Source organism: Canis lupus, chromosome 11, assembly GCF_048164855.1.
Source record: "Canis lupus baileyi chromosome 11, mCanLup2.hap1, whole genome shotgun sequence".
Taxonomy (NCBI): Eukaryota; Metazoa; Chordata; class Mammalia; order Carnivora; family Canidae; genus Canis; species Canis lupus.
The window spans coordinates 58,069,165-58,088,815 of NC_132848.1; the positions used below are offsets into that span (position 1 = coordinate 58,069,165).

Consider the following 19,651-nt stretch of genomic DNA (forward strand, 5'->3'; position numbering starts at 1 on the left):
AGCATTTAACTTGTCCCTTTAAATATAGTCACTTTGATAATATATGTAGTAAGAAATGGCTTTTGTATAGATAAGAAAATATGTTCATCTAATTTCATTTTATACATTTTTTCATTTTCTCTCAGTCTACACAAATATATATGTATGTATACACCATCTACCATGTGCTGAGTATTGAGAAAAAAAATGGTGAATTGTTTTTATTACTACTTTGTATGCTTACAATCCTTCTATGTATAAAAGCTAGATTATAATGGCTTTGGATGTTTGGGAGGGAATAATATGAAGTCATCAGTTTACTGTGCTTAATTTGATACTAGCTTTTCTTTGTCCATATTTAATTATGGATTAAATTCTCTGGTACTCTGATACATGAGTATATATGATGTATACAACAACAAAAAATTTGTATTTCACATTAAATGCAAAAATTACTTAGTAAACCCCCATTGTGACCTAGAGTGGGAGCGTTTCAGCTAGTCCATGTGTATGCTGTATGCTAAGTTTTATTTGTTTATTTTTTGTAGGATGTCCTGGCTGAGCAAGGTTGGAAGTCCCAGTTCTCGCATCGACCGCACGAACTTTTCTAATGAAAAAACCATCTCTAAAGTTGAATACTCGAATTTTAGTATCCGATACTAATAGAAGTAAAAATTTTAATGCTTACATTGCACAACAAACTCTATATATTCTTAAGTCTATGTACTAGAATATTAGTAGCAGAGTAAGTTAAAAAAGGAACTCTGTTCTGAAAGCTACAACACAGTATGTGTTACTAAAAATGTCTGACACTGAAATAGTTTTACTCAACTATGTTTTTAAAAAGTAAAAACTTAACATTATAAATGTCATTACAAAACATTTAATATGAATATTTAAACTTGTGTCTCATGAAATCTTTGATGAATGTCCTAGCAAACATGTCATTTGGCTAGGCATAAAATAAAGCTCATAATTTAAAAATTAAGTATTGTTTTCTGAAATGAATTCTAAAACCTTCTGCATAATAATTTGTTATTTTAGTTGAGTAATTTGTTTAATATGAAGAACCAATAGATATAAATGTATGATGATCAATATAACCATAAAATAGTATCAATAAAGAGTTAATTTTTAAAATCCTGGTTGAGACACAATTCAGTATATAGGTTAATACTAGTTAATGCTTTCTATGAACCGTATTTTTCTGTATAGGGAGGTGAGTGATGGAACTGATAAGTGAACGATTTCAGTATAACAAGCAGCAAGATTTATGCCAACAACTATCTACAATGGATGTCCTATAAACCAGAAAAGGAACTGAGAGTCTAAATAAATTATACTATCCCCTAACCTTAAGCTATCATTTGGGAATTTTCACATGTAAATAGTAATTAATTCATCAACAGAATAGTTCAAGGGGAATGTTCATTTCTACACCATAGAATTATACTATTGAAAAAGGAAGATCTTTAACTCCAAGTGCTGGGGAGTTTCAAATGTTATAGGTATATACATGCATATATCCTTCAATGATTTCCTAATTTTTATAGCAATGGAATCCTTCATTTAAACAAAGTATTACATGGAATACAAAAAGTAAGTAAAAAAGCACAACTGGGATGTTGGGAAATAGGCATGGAGATCCCGGGATCCCTACACAGCTGGTCTCACTTGTTCTCCTGCATCTTGTCTGCCTTGCACAATTGCACATCCCCTAGGAATACACATTAGAAACCACCATTCTGGCTATGTAGCCAATCTCCATTGCTCCTTTCCATAGCATGGAGAATGACTTCAGGCCTTTCTCCTTCACCTACTGCAAGATTAGAATTGAGAAAAAGGAAATAAAATGGGGCTTACATTCCTTTGAAAGGTTAACTCTATGGATAACGGTAATGTTGATACCAAATATATGTAAGGCAACACAACATCAGCGAATGACAAATATTTTTTAAGCTTTCCAAACATACTTAAAGGAATAAAGAACTTTCCTATTACTCTAATATCATCATGTAAATTATTATACGTGTCAAATATTATATAGGAGACTCTATTGTGATACTCATTTGAATTTTGCTCTTATTTCCCTACTCTTTGTTGAAGGAAGATAGAAAAGCCTTTGTGTTCCCTAAGCTCAGGGAAGGCTTTGGTGCTAGTCTCCTGAAAACAACTTTTTTTTTCTGAAAACAACTTATCTTCCAAGATCTTATTTTAAAGAGGGCATGATGCTATGAGTTGAGGACAAAGATAAACCCTAGGCCTTTAGCAGGTAAAAGAGAAGTAGAAGTGTTAAGAGCCAAGAGGAGGAGGAGATTATCCAAGATTTTGAAAAGGGACCAAAGGCTGTAGGTTTCCAAAGAAACAGAGACCTGCATCTTTTTTCCCCCCAGTGGTGCCTCTGTAGGATGGGTCCATTTGAAGAGGAAGCAGCTAGAGCATCCAGAGAAATGGGATCCCAGGCCCAGGGAGTCCCAGTACCAGGTGAAATTCCTGTCCCAAAAAGTGCTACAAAATATCCTGCTACAGGAGACGGTGGCTTGGACAGCAGTCCTGGTAACTGGAATGGACTAGAAATCAGGGAAGTCTTTCCTGAATTCTCTCCTTGCATGAGATCCTTTATGTGGTCCTTCAAGACGAGGATAGAAAACCCCAGGGAAGACTGAGAATTAACTTTCCACCTCTCAGGATGAGACTTGAAACAGGCTTGATTTGATTTACAGAAAACAAAATAGACATTTCTTGCACACTCAAGTCTGAAACAAAATCTGTATCTCTTTACACATAAGAGAAAGGCTAAGTGATTTTAGAATAATACCATCTCCGAAGTGACACCAATATGTCACTTTTTATTACCTCCATATCCTCCTTATAAGAAAATCGTACTTTGCTGGTACCATCATCTTTTTTTTTTTTTTTTTTTTTTTTTGCTGGCACAATCTTCTAAATGCACTAAGTGAATCACATTAGTCAAGGTTGCTTAGTGATTAACACATAACTAATTCTGTTACTGGATGAAAAATGTTGTAAATAATGATTAAAAGTAGGTGTTCACGAATGGGTAGAAAGCAAGAGGGAAAAAAGGTAAAACAATTTTATTTTTAAAGATTTATTTATTTATTCATGAGAGACACACACAGAGAGAGAAGGAGACACAGGCAGAGGGAGATGCAGGCTCCATGCAGGGAGCCCGACATGGGACTTGATCCCAGGACTCCAGGATCACACCCTGGGCTGAAGGTGGCACTAAACTGAGCCACCCAGGCTGCGCAGTAAAACAATTTTAAAAAGGGGTTCTTGAGACCAGGTGATACATCTTACCGGTAAACTTGATATGACAGTTGCCACCGTGAACTCATACAAAGGATTTTGAATGTACATATTTTAGATAATAAGCCTCGACAGGTTTAGTTTGTCAGATTAGACGTTTTAAAAACCAAGGAAAAAAATTAAGCAAAAGCTGATTATCAACCAAGTGTCCTAACACCCCACATGCCCATATCCTCAGATTTGGGGGTATGATTTGTAGAAACATATTAAACACTATTTATTTATTCATATAAAGATGCCTGTCTTTTAAAATGCTAGCTCAGGAACTAAAGCTCAGTACAATCTTCTTGGCTGGAGGGCATATGCTTAAGAGAGACTATAAGCACCCAGGTGGGGCCCTTAGAAGCAACTTGGGCGTGGGAGGGACATGAGATTTTCCCATTAGGAAGGGTAAAGGCTTCTGAACTGGAGAAGAAACACAGAATGTGTCATTTGACCCTGGAAATCTCTAAATTCAGGGATTTACTCTGCAGCCTGAAGGATCCTTGTGCTTCAGGGTAGCTACTTTCTTCAACAAAGGGCAGGGAAGCACTGAAGGAAGACAACTTGGGTGGGTGGGGGAGTTGGGCAGGGGACACGGCCACACACACTAATCTGTGCTGGAAGCGGGGCACTATTTTTGACTAAATATTTTTAACTTTGTCTACTGAAGGCATTTTTGAGAAGCCCCACCTATCTCTAAGCTCATAATTAGACACAACAGAATACCAAAATCTACTTCCAAAAATGAGCCTGTGTTTGGAAGGTATATAGTTCACAAATACATTTCATATGATAGCTCTCTCTGGCCTCCATTAATTTAAATATCAAAGAATGTCTACTATTTAGTTAAAGGGAAGAGATTTTTCTATCCAGAACTAATTTCAGGAGCTGCAAACAGGCAACTTTGTGCAGTAGAAAATAGGAATTCATTCTGGGCCCAACCCCATCCATTAATTAGCTGTAATGTCTAGATATATTTGCAAAGTCAAGAATTTCAACTACATTGAGACTTATTGTGGGATTCCAGCAAGCCAGAGGCCTCCCAAAAGTTGGTGCCAGGAGAGGTAGAAAAGGGTGATGTGAAAGATGGACAGCTGAGGGTCCCAATATCTGCTCCAACCAGAGCAGCACTATGCATAGAAAAGAGCTCTCTCCTCTTCTATGCATTAGGATTCTCCCTAAGACATCTAAGAAGAATCTTCTTCCAAAGAAACAAAAATAAACAACAAGATGACATGGAATTTAGTATCTGGGGTCTTCTTTTCTAAGTGACCCACCACACGTTAACCTTAAATTCATGGTCAAGCCAGTGTGGCATGATACTCTACCTTTAGCCACTTTCACTGAAGCATGCATAATTTATGAAAAGTACTATTGGAAATAAATTCTTTTTTTCACAGTGGCCTCCATAAAGGTCCTTGGTAGCTAAAATATTTCTGAAATTGATTTCTGTGGTTTTTTTGTTTCTATGTTACCAAACTGAAAAACATGCAAGAGGAACTACAAATATATAATTAGAGGCTTAATTAAAATGTATTTTATAAACATACCTTGGAGATCTTTAACTGGACATTTAGACTTACGTGTAAGAGGTCATTTTCCTTTTCTTCACTTATTCAAATTGTTTTGAATAAAAGCAAAGTCTGATAAAAATTTTAAACCTTAGAATTAAAAAGTCTAGTTACTGTGTGATCTCATTAGCAGGTTTTTCTCCAGAAGGTGGGCTTTCCCCCTCTCTTAGAGACATGATTTATGCTCTCTCTGCTGCTAAAAGGTCTGTATACATTTTTGGTTATATGTCCAAGATACTTCTTTTATCCTCAAACTATGTTTTTCTTGTATTAGTCTTATATCCCATGGTGGCACAATGGACTCTGCAAGCAGCAGTGAATACAAGCCTCTGATCTAACAGATGCTGCCCCCACCCCCTGCTTCTCATTTTTTACAAATACTAGCAACGCATAGGGAAAGAGAAGATTCCAAGAGATTAACTGTATTGGAAATAGAATTTCTGTTTCAAAACAAGTATTAAGAGCAAGGATTATAGTCAGTCATTTGGTCATTTTCAAGCATCAAGACAATTTCTAACTGAATTCAATGCACATTAATCTGGATTACCAACATGCTTCCAATGATTCACCAAGAAACTGGCATAAACAGGTAGACACGATATACCACTGTTTTTGAGATGCAATATCTACAACACCCAGAACAAATGGACTAGAAATCCTACTTTTGGGGTACTATTTTTTAAGATAACAAAAGAATTATCAACCCTTCTGTTTTCTGATCCCAACTACCATTCTTTCTCCACAACCTGAGATAATCTAACTTCTCAACCATAGTCCACAGGAAAGAGAAGTATATAGGTAGTGGCACACTGGGTGGTCCCTTTTTACTTACAGCATGGAACCGAGGCCAGGTAGCTTCTGATGTATTCATTTGCTAATGATTTCAACTTAGTAATAAATTATTCTAAATATTCTTTCAAATGTGTATTTCATAATTTAAAAAATTTCAGTCTCCTTGAAAACTCATAGCAAAACAACAAAATATTGGATCGGGAGAGATTGACCATTGTAGGGCTTTAGACTTGAGAGGGATACCCACCCTCTGTTGGCAAATACCAGTATATAGTCAAACTCTTTGTTTTTTTTAAAGATCTTATTTATTCATGAGAGAGACAGAGAGAGGCAGAGACACAGGCAGAGGGAGAAGCAGGCTCCTTGTGGGGAACGTGATGTGGGACTTGATCTCAGAACCCCTGGATCACACCCTGAGCCAAAGGCAGACACTCAACCGCTGAGCCACCCAGGTGCCCCCAAACTCTCATTAAAAGATAAACGGTAAACAAAACTACCCTTAAAATTTACCAAAAGAGCTGGGAGGCCTGCGTGGCTCAGCAGTTTAGTGCCTGCCTTCAGCCCCGGGCCTGATCCATGGATGGAGCCTCCTTCTCCCTCTGCCTGTGTCTCTGCCTGCCTCTCTCTCTCTGTCTCTCATGAATAAATAAGTAAAATCTTTAAAGAAAAAAAAAAAATTACCAAAAAAGCACCACAGCCAAGGTAAATGGAACATGGTCCTTTAGAGTCAGGCGAAGTACACACCTCAAAAAGTTATTTTAGGAAAAGAAATTTCAGGGAACATGTGCTTTCATCCTCGACAGCTTGTAATGAAAGTTGATCTTTGAGAGAAGAGCAGGGAGCTGCTGAGGGGGAGGGGGACAAGCACAGAGTAAAATAAAATATAAAGATTAAGGGAAATTGGCGGAGATGTAAAAATCATGTTCTGAAGAGCAGGCAATACACACACACACACACACACACACACACACACACACACACACACACACACACACACACACTGAAGCTGTGGACAGACTGTAGGAGACCCAGAAGGGAACGGGAATTGCAATCCTTTCTAGAATTAGTAACTGGCAAATTTCATCAGTGACTAGAGCTGTGGTCACTAATCCCAGCTGATTATCAGAATTACCCAGAAAGCCTTTTAAACACACATACTACCAGGCCCCAACACAGGCCTTTTCATTCAGAATCTTCCATGGCTTTTTTCCCTGAATCTGCCTGTTTAAAAATACCTGCAGGTGATTTTGACAACCAGGCAGGCTTTGGAAACACTGGTGTAGAGAATTAAATCTGAAAAGGTCATCAGGAAACAAAGAACAATGAAAAAGAAAATGTGAGAGTGAAAAATGAGTGGGTTAGAGGAGAGCGAGCACCTACGTGACCCACTGGTAAATCAAAAGAAGTTTAGGGTTTAAAAAAAAAAAAAAAAAAAAAAGCCAGAAATAATTGAAACAAGGAAAAAATCAGTTATGATAGAAGAAAACGTTCTTGCGTTGAAGGAGCTAGCTACCAAGTATACAGTATAAGGTTATACTAGGAAGGACTTAAGTGTTGTTTTTTTTTTAAGATTTATTTATTTATTCATGATAGACACAGAGACAGAGACAGAGAGAGAGAGAGGCAGAGACACAGGCAGAGGGAGAAGCAGGCTCCATGCCGGGAGCCCGATGTGGGACTCGATCCCAGGACTCCAGGATCGCACCCTGGGCCAAAGGCAGGTGCTAAACTGCTGAGCCACCCAGGGATCCCCAAGGACTTAAGTTTTAAGCAAAATTTACTGTAAAGAGACCCAGACGTGAAGTCTGGCTAAAAAATTATTAAGACAAACCAGAGCCCTTGGCATTCACCACCCAAAGAACCTAATTGCTGCCCAACAACTGTTCGGGTTCTCTCATCCCCACCCTCCTAAACGATGATGTCATACTTAGTCCTTTCCATACCAGCTGTGGCTTTGCCTCCTGTTTCCATCAGAAGCTCCCACTGTTCCAGGTCCCACTACCCACACCGGTACCCAGGTACTTCCTCTACCTTCCAGCTGATTACTGTAGACAAGCCATCTACCACCCCAGAAGGCAATGCCGGATCCCGTACCCTCAAGGAAGCTGCTCTTGCAGTTCTCACACCTCACCACCAATTTGTGTTTTCTACTCAATATTCAATCTTTGCTATCAGTCTACAGACATGCTATTATTTCTCCTGCTCGACCCCTCCCTCTGCCACCACATAGCTCTTTCCATTTACTCCTCCAAGAAAGTCGTCTATACTTGCTGTAATCCAGTCTCTCCATTCTGGAATCTGTTTCCAACATGCTTTTGCTCCTCCTCCCTTCTACCAGCGCTCCTCTTGTTATCCTGAATGATTTTGTTCATTGTTGCTAACTCCACTGCTCAATTCTCTAGTCTTCTCTTACTTAAGCCCATCAGCAGTTTTTTCCATTTGGCTTCCTGGACATCACACTTTTTTGATTTCCCTCTGACCTGGTTATTTACACCTTTTCAGTCTTCGTTGGTGATTTCTCTTCCTCTCTCTGACCTTGTACCATTCAATGGAGAACCCAAGAGCTTAGGAGATCTTTTCTTCTTAATCTATACTCATTCCTTTGGCAATATTATCTAATCTCATAACTTTAAAGATTTTATTAATTTGACAGAGACACAGAGAGAAATAAAGTACAGAAGCAGAGGGAGCAGCAAGGGGAGAAGCAGGCTCCCCACCGAGCAGGGAGCCACATGTGAGAGACCCTGAGATCATGACCTGAGCTGAAGGCAGATGTTTAACCAACTGAGCCACCCAGGTGTCCCTCTAATCTCGTAACTTTAAATGTCATGTGCACGCAGACAACTCCAAAATTTACATTTCCTTCTCGGGCTTATTCTCTTGATTTCGGGTTCATGTAACAGCCTACTCAACATTGCCACCTGAACTTTTTAAGACATCTCAAATTTTCATATCCCAAATTGAGTTCCAAATTTACTCCTCCAACAGGCTCCCCACTTCACCCAGTGCTCCTATAGACGACTTCATCTCTGTTGAGGATGACAACACCACATTTTGAGGTGCTCAAGGGCAAAGACTTAGAAAAAGACAGTCATCCTTGGCTTTTCTCTTTCATTCCTCTGATGTGTCTTCAAATGTCTTTAATTTGCTTAAAATAATCCAGTAGGAGGAAAGGAGGGGCAGAAAGTGACTAGAGGTATAGATGAAACAAGATTAAACATGAGCTGACAACTACGAAAGTAGTCACATCGGAGATCATTAGCCCATTCCTTACTTTTTCCTATGTTTATATTTTCCATAATAAAAAGCTAAAAAAGGGACGCCTGGGTGGCTCAGTGTTTGAGCATCTGCCTCCGGCTCAGGGTGTGATCCCAGAGGTCCAGGATCAAGTCCCACATCAGGCTCCTGTGTGGAGCCCGCTTCCCCCTCTGCCTGTGTCTCTGCCTCTCTGTCTCTCATGAATAAATAAAATATATTTTTAAAAAAAGCTAAAAAATATATGTTCAAATCCAACCACATCTCACTAATTCCAGGGTGACACCCCTGATCCCAGTGCCCATGATTGCTCTAATAGCCTCCTATCTGAACTCCCCACTCCTGCCTTTGTCTCTCAGCCTATGCTCAACATAGCATTGAGTGGCACCGTTAAAACAGAAGTTAGGTCATGTCACTCTTTGACTTAAAATCTTCTGATTCCAATCTATTTTACTTTAAGTAAAAGCCACAACTGTTACAATGTATTTCAAACATATACAATCTGCCCCCCTCCTAGGTCTTTGGCCTCATCTCCTACTGCTCTTCCCCTTGCTCACCTGCTCCAGCCTCATGATCTTCTCGCTATTCCTTGCCAGTTCCAGGCATCCTCTGCATCCCTTCCACTTACTATCTTCTCTGACTTAAATGCTCTTCTCCCAGACATCCACAGATATCACTCTGGGTCTTTGGGTAAATGTCACTTCGTTAACCAGCCTTTCCCTGAACATCTATTTAAATTATCACTCATTCCCTTAACTTCCTATCTGTGTCTCTCTTTTTCCATGGTGCCTATCACCATCTAACTATTATTCCATATTTTATTTATTGTCTTTATCTCAATGGAAGCTACCTTAGGGCAGGAATTTATCTAAGTTTGTACCCTGCCGTATCTGTAGCACCTAGAATAGCACATAGCCATAGTAAGTGCTATATTTAATTTGTTGAATTAAATATAGAAAAAAAGGGCAGCCTGGGTGGATCAGTGGTTTAGCACCCCTTCGGCCCAGGGCCTGATCCTGGAGACCCAGGATCAAGTCCCTTGTCAGGCTCCCTGCATGGAGCCTGCTTCTCCCTCTGCTCCTCTCTCTCTCTCTCTCTCTCTCCCTCTCTCCCTCATGAATAAATAAAATCTTAAAAAAAAAAAAAAAAAAAAGAAAGAAAGAAATATTCCCTCCAAGGCTTAAACTAAGACGACAGACGACTCTGTCTTCATGAAAATATATTTAAAAATGTTTTAAATTCCCCTATAAATACTTCTCCCATAATCTAACCATATATTGATTATGAGACACATAAAATAAGGTGACAAAAACTTCCACCATCATTCATGATATAATGACAACCTCCCATGGAAAACAACCAGAACACTGCACAAAATAAAAACAACTGTTTCTAGACATTGGACAACACGCCTTACAGAACAGTGATCTCCGAGGAAAGGGAAACAATTGAGGTGAGCCCTGTAGTTGCCATTATTTTCTGCCTAGAGGCAATTTCCAGACTGCAGGAGCAGGAAGAGGGAATGCAAACCGTGCCTGGAGGCATTGCTGAAGAGGAGACCAAATGGGGTTTGGGAGGCCCAGCTACAAGTGGCTACCATATGAGACAGCACACCTCTAGGTTGAATGAAGGAAAAATGGAAACAAATTCACAGAAGGTGAACAGTTGTTGTCTTTAGCAGGTCAAATTGCACTTTTTATGTTTACCAAAATTTTCTATAATGAGCATGTATTCTTTTATAATATGAAAAAAAACCCTACTGAAAACATGTACATCAAATTCCTAATCCCGAATTTGGAATTATATAAGTGGTGATTTCACTAGAAAATTTTTAGAACTAACAGTAGGGAAAGAAAGTTAGCACTTAATCCTTAAAAGCAGTGTTCAACTCTGGAGAGGGATTTCTATGCCAATGAAGAGTCGAGTAAATGGAAATCTCATTTGAATTTAACTGTTCAAGTTTTCATGTGCAAGTGAAATGAATCGTTTTTTTACAACAGTATTTCCTCTGTTCTGTGATAGATCTAGATTGGATTATTTGTAAGACGTACAAGAAAGGCATTCTGTCTCAGAGACATAATGGATTACCCTGACAATATCAAAATCAGCGAGATTTTGAAAACTTCATTTGTCTAACTGTAAAACACAGTTAAAAGGGAAAGAGCTTTGTGTTTATGGTTGTGTAGAATTTAACAAATATTTTAATAAAGTAGAAAATACAATCAGTTTAATGGACTTAAATTGAGATGGATAAAAGATTTCATATTAGATTTTTAGAAAATTGAGGGGATATATTGTAAATTCTTTCAATCTGTCTGCAACCTCCTCACATTTCCTTCTTCACACCAATTTGCTTCAATTTAGCAACAATAAGACCTCTTAATGGGCCCCATTAGTGCCTAAAATACGCAGCCTGAATAATACATTTGAGACCTCAGCATTCTGGTATTTAGGCCTTAGCTTAACTCTGATTTTAAAAAGAATGCCCATGTTCCATTCATTTTATTGTTTTACCCATTGTTTGAAAACAGAGTGGAAAGAAAACACATTAGCTCTTCTCGAATGTCAGCAAACGTGGGTAAGTCTAAATGTGTAGAGCTGTCAATCCGTGGCACATCACAGGGCTTTAATTCAGCAGGAGGAGGATGGTAAGTGGGCAACGGTGCCAGCCATGAGTTCAAACTCTTCACTGATACAAGTTTAAATTCTACCCAGCACAGCCTTTAGGACTAAAGGTTTGGCTACATTTAAAAAACTAACCACACCCAGGAACAAAACTTGAGTGTATTAAATGGTCTTCGTAGGACTAAATTTGAAAATATCACTTCGACTAGGACAGAACAGGTTATTTTAATGCCAATCATGTCTTTTTTTTTTTTTAAGATTTTATTTATTCATGACAGACAGAGAGAGAGAGAGAGAGAGAGAGAGAGGCAGAGACACAAGCAGAGGGAGAAGCAGGCTCCATGCAGGGAGCTTGACGTGGGACTCGATCCCGGGTCTCCGGGATCACACCCCAGGCTACAGGTGGCACTAAACCACTGCGCCACCGGGGCTGCCCTTTTTTTTTTTTTTTTTTTTTTTTAAGATTTTATTTATTAATCATGTCTTTCCAAACCATAGAGTGCCTGGTCTTGGAAGTGCTGGCTGTCCCCGTGTAGCTCACAATTTTACCAAAAGTAAGACCACAAACACCCATCTAGAGTAACATTCCAAAGTGATGAGCGAATGATGTTATGTTAGGATGGCCTGTATGGTGTTAATCCTAAAAAAATTAAGGCCCAATATTACATGCTGCCTTGACATTTGATGAAATCAGGAGGAGCTCAAATGGCCTGTGAATTTGCTTTCCCAGCCTGCTCTTACGGAAGAGGACCTCTGGCCAAAAACCTTGCTTCCAAGGGACCAGATGCACTTGCTGCTTATCTCTGAGTATCAAGTTTTAGTTCCCTGCCAGCCTGCGAGATCATTCAAACAACCCAATCACATTCCCCAGTGGAAACCAGGGGTGACCTCATCCTCTTGACACTTACAAAGCCTGCCTCCTCACAGCCTCTGGATGTTCATTCCATTCTTTTTTTTTTTTTTTTTTTTAAGATTTTATTTATTCATGACAGAGAGAGAGAGAGAGATAGGCAGAGGGAGAAGCAGGCTCCATGTAGGGAGCCCGACATGGGACTTGATCCCAGGGTCTCCAGGATCACGCCCTGGGCTGAAGGCGGCACCAAACCGCTGGGTCACCGGGGCTGCCCTCATTCCGTTCTTGATGGAACTCCCATGTGGCCCTGCAGGACATGGTGTCTATCTCTGTGGCTGTAAGCAAAAGTGACTAGTAAACCATTGACAGTGTCAGCTGTCCAGTGTCAGGTGTCATGTGTTCAACCATCCTCATAACTGTAGGGCTGGAATCTCTCCCTCATCAACAGGGTGAATAGGACAAGATTAGAATAGGCTACCTCTCTTAATCTGCAAAAGGTCCAGCTTTAGAAAAAGATGCTTACAGTGGCTGTCTAAAAAGTTTTTGTGAACTAGTTTGGACTGGATGGAGAATGATGTTAAGGATTTGGTTTTGCACATGGCTTTGGACATATCTCTGGGAGTCTTTGCCAAAGAAGTATATAGACAAGAAATGATAGCCAAATAGTAAACAAAGTAGTAATTTCATTAACTGGACAAGGACCCAGTTCAGCAATGGACTAAAAGTAGACTACAAATAAAAGCTAGATTACAGAAACTGATTTAGAGTGGGAGGTGAAAGCAAGCCCTCTTACTTCCCAATGTGCTTTCCCTTGAGTTCTATTCTCTAAGTAGCTGCATGATCATGGATGACTGCTCCATCAGCTCCCTCCAGCTGCAGGTAGAACAGACACTGAAATGGCCAGACCAGCTGACACAGACTCTGGTTTGTCCAAATCTTGGCGACAGGAAGTACACCATTCCTGAGCCATGACCTTTAATGCAATGATCCCACCCGTTGGTAAAAGTAAAGCAGAAATGAGGGTGGTTTATGGTAAAACATACTGTTTGGACCAGATGATCTAAACTGTGGACCTGTGGTGGGATGCCTGGGTGGCTCAGCAGTTAAGTGTCTGCCACAGCCCAGGGCGTGCTCCTGGAGCCCTGGGATCGAGTCCCACATTGGGCTCCCTGCATGGAGCCTGCTTCTCCCTCTGCCTCTCTCTGTGTCTCTCATGAATAAATAAAATCTTTAAAACAAACAAACAAAAAACCCCAAAACTGTGGAGCTGTGAGATCAGCAGAGCCAGTGTAAAGAGAGAGATCCATGACTTGTGAGAGTGTCAAGTCCAAAGCCAAAAGAGCGCTGAAAAATACACCCCAGAATATGCAGTCTGATTTAAAAAATGCAACCTTTCTTGCATAAACACCAAGATTTCAGTACATTCCAGGAGTCCAATCTCTGGTATCCATAACTCTCAGTGAAAAATTCCAGAAGCAGGGATAAACCAGTGGGCTGGCAAACAAAGAATGGGGACTATAAAACTTACTGGATATTTTTGCCATTTATTCAGGAAATAACTACTGAGAATCTGTCAGATGCCAAGCACTGTACATGGGGTTTGGTGCAAAGAGAGGAATATGAGACAATCTCAACTTTTAAGATATTTATTTTTTAATAGTGATGCTGACAGATGGTAAGTAGCTGAGCCAAACATGTGCCAGACAGTACATATGGGTCATCTCATTTTAGCCTCACAAAAACACTATGAGGAAGACAGGGACAATAATTATTACCACTTTTTGATGAGGAAATTAAGGTTCAGAAAGGTAAAACTTGCTCAAAGTCATGTCATTAAGAAGTGGTCCCAACTTTAGGGCACAGTTTGTGACCGTTATGCTATATTCCTGCAAATACTGAATGAAAATAGAATATTAAATATAAGAAGTAGAATTTCAGTTCTATTCAGTTCAGAAGAAAAGATCATAATGGATGGCGCAGTTGGGTGGTTCAGTCAATTAAGTGTATGACTCTTGATTTTGGCTCAGATCATGATCTCAGGGTTGTGAGATTGAGCCCCAGTCAGGTTGACCTTGGAGCCTACTTAAGATTCTCTCTCTCTCCCCCTCTGCCCTTCACCACCTCTCCCTGCCTCTCCCCCCCCCCCCCCGAAATCAACAACAACAAAAACCATAATGGATCCAAGTTAAAAAGTATAAAAAATTTCCTTAGAGAAGGTAAAAAGTTTAAAGAGAGTAATTCTAAGGGAAAAAACACAACACCTGCATATATGAATAGAAAATGATTTTAGAAAATAGTAACTTCAGAATATAACCCCATGAAGTAAGGCCAACATGAAATTATATAGCTTCTATATATTTTATGTACATCAAACCTTCGTTAGTGAAATAACATAATTAAAATCATTGTATTTTCCCATTCGCGAGGTTTCTTTTCTGATCCATTCTAATCAAAGTATATTCCAGTCAAAGCAAAAGTCTAATTGCTTGGTCCTATCTTCTACTCAATTCAGACCCATCTTCAGAGAGAGAAATAGGAGTTTGGAGCACATTATCTTATGGATGAGCTTCTCACTCCAATGGGCTTAACACAGATGAAATACAGCTTAAAATGAGAACTCAACAAGTGAGCAGAAGCTAAAATGTAAACAAAAAAGCAAAAGCAGATTCAAGTTTCGCAGGACAGTCTGCTACCAAAGTGCATTTGGATGCAAACTGTACTGAACATTTGAGGAGCTGCATTTTCCCTTGCAAGGAAGAACCTAACCTAACCCGAGAAAGTGAGGTTAGGACACTACAAGGCCCAACCAATGTATTCAATGAAGAGTGGTTTAATAAAGCCTTTTGGTGTGCAACTGCTCCCTTAGCCTTGCCAAGGCAGATAGGGTAGATGTTCGCATCCCAGTGTATGGACAAAGGCACAGAAGCTCAGAGAGGTCAGATGTGCCCTCTTGGTTTTCATCAGGGGAGCTCATTATGGCCTCTGAGGCTTCCATGCGGTCCCCCCATGCTGACTAGCCATCATAAAGTAAGGACTATGGTGTTTCCCTCTCTCTCCTCTGCATGGCAAAAAAAACTGCAGAAATACTAGCTTTCTTTCTAATGCTGCCTCCCTTCTCTTAAAATATAGGAAAATCCTAGAAGATTTCTTTTTCCTGAATCTTTCAACCCATTATTAAAGCCTTAGAGCAATGTTGGCAGAGAAAGCCAAAAAAAAAAAAAAAAAAAGGAAATTTAAATCACGAAGTTTACTCCTGGCTTACCTTAAGATGATTTTAAAAAAAGAAAATAAGTTTCCAAACTCTTGAAAAGCTTATAAACACTGAAATAATTATAACTTGAAGCATATAATACCATTATAATTTACCTAAGAGAAAAGGAATAGGTCAGAATAATAGTTTAAAGGAAATGACCTGTGAAATGTTGATTTGCCATGTCAGATTGAAAAGCTGGGCCTAGGAGGTATTTGAATAAACTACCCCTTATTAATTAAAAGTGTTGCATTTTTCTATTTAAAGCCTCACCTGTGATTTTGTTTTTTTTTTGTTTTGTTTTGTTTTTTAGGTATATATTCCAACTTTTAGGTCAAAACCCTCATTTTTCTTTCAATGAAGCTTACCTTTTAACTTTCCACTTGTACTAAAGAAGAAAAAAAAAAAGAAGAAAAACATTTTAACATAGGTCTACCCATCCATTTAAAAATATTTACCATCACTGACCAGCTTATCGCCACAATCTGTCACTGTGGCACAGGAGCTCTGGTGACTGGCAATTGTGTGCTACTCTTTCTGTTTTACCAACCATGGCACCTCAACATCAGCTCTAACTACACGTTTGCGATAATGCACTGGGTACGGTGACATTTTACAAGTAGACAGTGCAAACTTTCACTTTTCACATACTCCATCCCCCTGTCCCTGATAGTTATTATGTTCTCCTCCCCTATCAGAGCCTTCCTGTTTTGAAGGCTTCTACTCCTGAGACACTGGCCGGGTTTACTCTTTCTAGTTATTTTTACCTATTCTCACACCATAGTGACATTAGGAAGACCCTATTTTGAATTTTATGTTCCATTTTTATTGTCATGATTTCAATAAGAGTTAGAGAAACATTAGGTAAAGGCAATGAGGTATAAAAGAGAGAGACTGATCTAAAAACAAATCCTAGCTATACCACTTTCCAGCTGGGAGAGCATCCACCATGGGTAAGGCTAGGGCAGGGTGGTGGGAAATTATTCTTTTTAGGTGCCTACTTTATGTAAGGTGCCTTACACTTGCCTTATATTTATTCCAATAACCCTACAAGGTAAGTTCCCTTACCCCTACTCTTTTGGGGTCTTATTTATTTTTAAAAGAAATTTGAATATATAAATTTAAATTTAATAGTCCAAATAAATTAAATAAATTTAATAGTCCAAATCTAAAGCTCAAAGAATTTAAATCACTTACCTAGAGTCATAGAGCTTTAAAAACATAGCTAGGACTTAAATTCAGCTCTAACCCTGAATTTCAATAAACATTAGTTCTCCTCTCCTAGGGCAAGTACAATTTATATCATCAAAGAGATGAAAGGTAGATCTTATTGGGCAGAAGCCGAAGACCTTAAGTTGCTTAGTTTACAAGGTAGTTTTAATTACAATTTTTTAAATTCAGAGATTCTCTAAGGAGTTGTTGAACAATTACTACCTATGGCCGTTAAAAAGACTGAAAAGCTCAAAGTAGCACAATGTATTTTGCAGGATATAGGAAGAATTTTTCTGGATCAATTTCATTTGATAGGACCTGTTGTTTACAAGGTACTGAGAACTTTAAATGAATCAACTACGAATTTCATGGTCCAGTGAGAATAGGCCAGAGAATACACGATGCAGAATATGTGCTGGATTCCTCAATAATTAGATGTAGAAATGACTTCCAAGGAAGATGATCACATCTCTGGAATTCTTCATAAAGAACAAGGAAAGCAGCCCAAGAAAGAAGCTAGAAGATAGAAAACCAACAAAACTAGACAGCTTAGACTAGGGATTCCTAACTTTGTGAGAATGGTAACCACCTCAACCATATTTCATTTTGCATTCCTTTCTCAAGAAGTAATATGTCCATATTCATTCAACAAATCTTTACCTTGTGATCACGCTACTGAGGACATCGGCCATCACTCTAGCACCAACATGTCCTTTTACTACAGGCTCCCTAGGACCAGCTCTCTTCACTCATCCTTTCGTTATACAGTTTTTATGTAAGATATCATAGGTGGGTTATTTCAAAATAAACCTTTAGTCGTGAAATTATAGAGAGGACTAGAACACTCCAAATTCATGAAATATAGATTTCTTCCTTCAATGAAGTGAATTTCCAAACACATGATTTCCAACAATGATCTTGGAGTAACCCGGGCTGTCTGTAATTGCTTTAGTTATTTCAAGACTTCATAAAGTTTCTAAGATTTTAAATGTATACATCACCTGAATATAAACATATTCATGCATATATCCAGGATCACTTATACCAGAGTGATTTCTGTGATTTAATCTAGAGACTTCTACCATTTAAGAGATGTAACACCTCCTACTTATTTTATAATCTCTCTTTCTTAAAAGTACAATTAACTTAGACCAGAGAAAAACTCGGGGTTCTATTCCTATATGTAATTCATTTGAACCTATTCATTTTCAAAGATAGGCAAACCTAGCACTAACATTTCTCATTCCCATTGCCTTCAAACTAATGTGTATTTTAGTTTGATAAAATTCTTAGCTTAAGGGGCACCTGGGTGGCTCAGTTATTTAAGTGTCCAACTCTTGATTTCGGCTCAGGTCATGATCTCAGGGTCGTGGGATAGAGTCCTGTGTTAGGGCTCCCTCTCCTTCTGCTCCTCCCTTCCTCCCTCCTTCTCTCTCTCAAATAAATAAAATCTTTTAAAAAATTCTTAGTCTAAGGCAATGAAATAAAGACAATGTAAAAAAGAATGTAATGCATATACTTGGTGAATTATCTACCCTACTAATTATAAAAAAAAGGAAGAATACTAAGAGCCAACTTTTAATGAGCACTTACTATGTGCCAGGATAAATTCTCTGTATTTTCTCATTTAACCATTACAGTACATACAAATGAGGCAAACAAACTATCTTTAAAAAAAAATAAAAGTAGAGATAGCTTTGGTTTGATGCCATACTCTTGAGTTCCTCACCGGTATCATATTACTGAAGAAAGAACTGAGAGGAAGCTGGACTCTCCTATGAGGTTATACAACTGTACCTTCATTATTTTTGGCATCTTCCTATGGCTTGAAAAAAGTGTTGACGATTTTCTGCATCTATAACATTTTGGATGAGCAATTTCTATCCTATTGTGTTTCCTCACATTTGGTGTTCTAGCTCAAATAGCACTGGTATTTTTAACTTGCACAATATTAGTAAGCCACTTTGAATTATTCTTCCCTGACAAGAATCCAAACTACCTAACATAAATGAGAAAACTACATCTATTATTGAGGCTAGTGTGTTCACGGATTTTCAAACATAAATTTCCCAGTAAAATCACTGTATTTTACAGCTGGAAGGGATCATAAAGATTAGATAATTACTTTTTTTTTTTTTTTTTGACCAGTAAGAATCTACAGCAGATAAGTTCAAGGGTCTCCTAGGTAGTTAGTTAGCAGTAGAAAAAACTAACATCCCAGTGCTTTTTCTACATTAAAAAGTGAGTATAAGATCCACATTATTTTGCAGTGCCCTGCCGAGGATGTACCAATCATAATTGGCATTTTTAAATAATTGGCCCATTTTTATAATACTGTATTATCCTTAGTACTGAAATTTGACCCTTGTGACTATCAGTTACAAACTATTATTATGTATCATTGTTCACAAATTTTTCCAGTATGTAGGTCTTTTATTCCTAACCAGATTGTGACTTCTCTGTGGTAGGCATAATTATTTTAATGTTTCTTACATCCTTAAATAAATCTATGTATGAACTGTTTAACAATTGGAAAGCGATTGACATAAATATATTTAGATTTTAGACTTCTACTAAATGACTCAAAATCAAACAACTGTCATTTTGTATGGATGCAGGTGTTAATTGTTTTGAAAGGGACAAAGCTGACAAATGCCTCATTTCTTCACAGATAGCAGTTGGGATTGTCTCTGAAGGTGAGAGCTTTTAGGGGCTTGAAGAGATTGGTGAAGGATGGAATATTAGAGGGAACAATGAGTTGACTGAGTTCTAAAGACATGTGGTAGCATACTCACATCAAAT

The 19,651-nt window shown here is 38.5% G+C and overlaps 1 protein-coding gene and 1 long non-coding RNA gene across 15 annotated transcripts in view; one reads left to right on the forward strand and one right to left on the reverse strand.

Moving 5' to 3' along the window:
- The window catches only part of ACYP2 (acylphosphatase 2), a 258,461-nt gene extending 257,494 nt beyond the window's left edge, over positions 1-967 (forward strand). For all 10 annotated transcript variants that reach the window (XR_012003447.1, XR_012003448.1, XM_072768367.1 and 7 more), the window contains one exon: positions 528-967. Coding sequence is in view for 8 of the 10 variants with exons in the window: in XM_072768367.1 (XP_072624468.1) it covers positions 528-642 (115 nt within the window). In the remaining 2 variants the exon portion in view is untranslated. The remainder of the gene's footprint in view (positions 1-527) is intronic.
- LOC140600235 (uncharacterized) overlaps positions 1-19,651 on the reverse strand; it is a 90,474-nt gene that overhangs the window by 21,203 nt on the left and 49,620 nt on the right. The gene's annotated exons all lie outside the window — the stretch shown is intronic.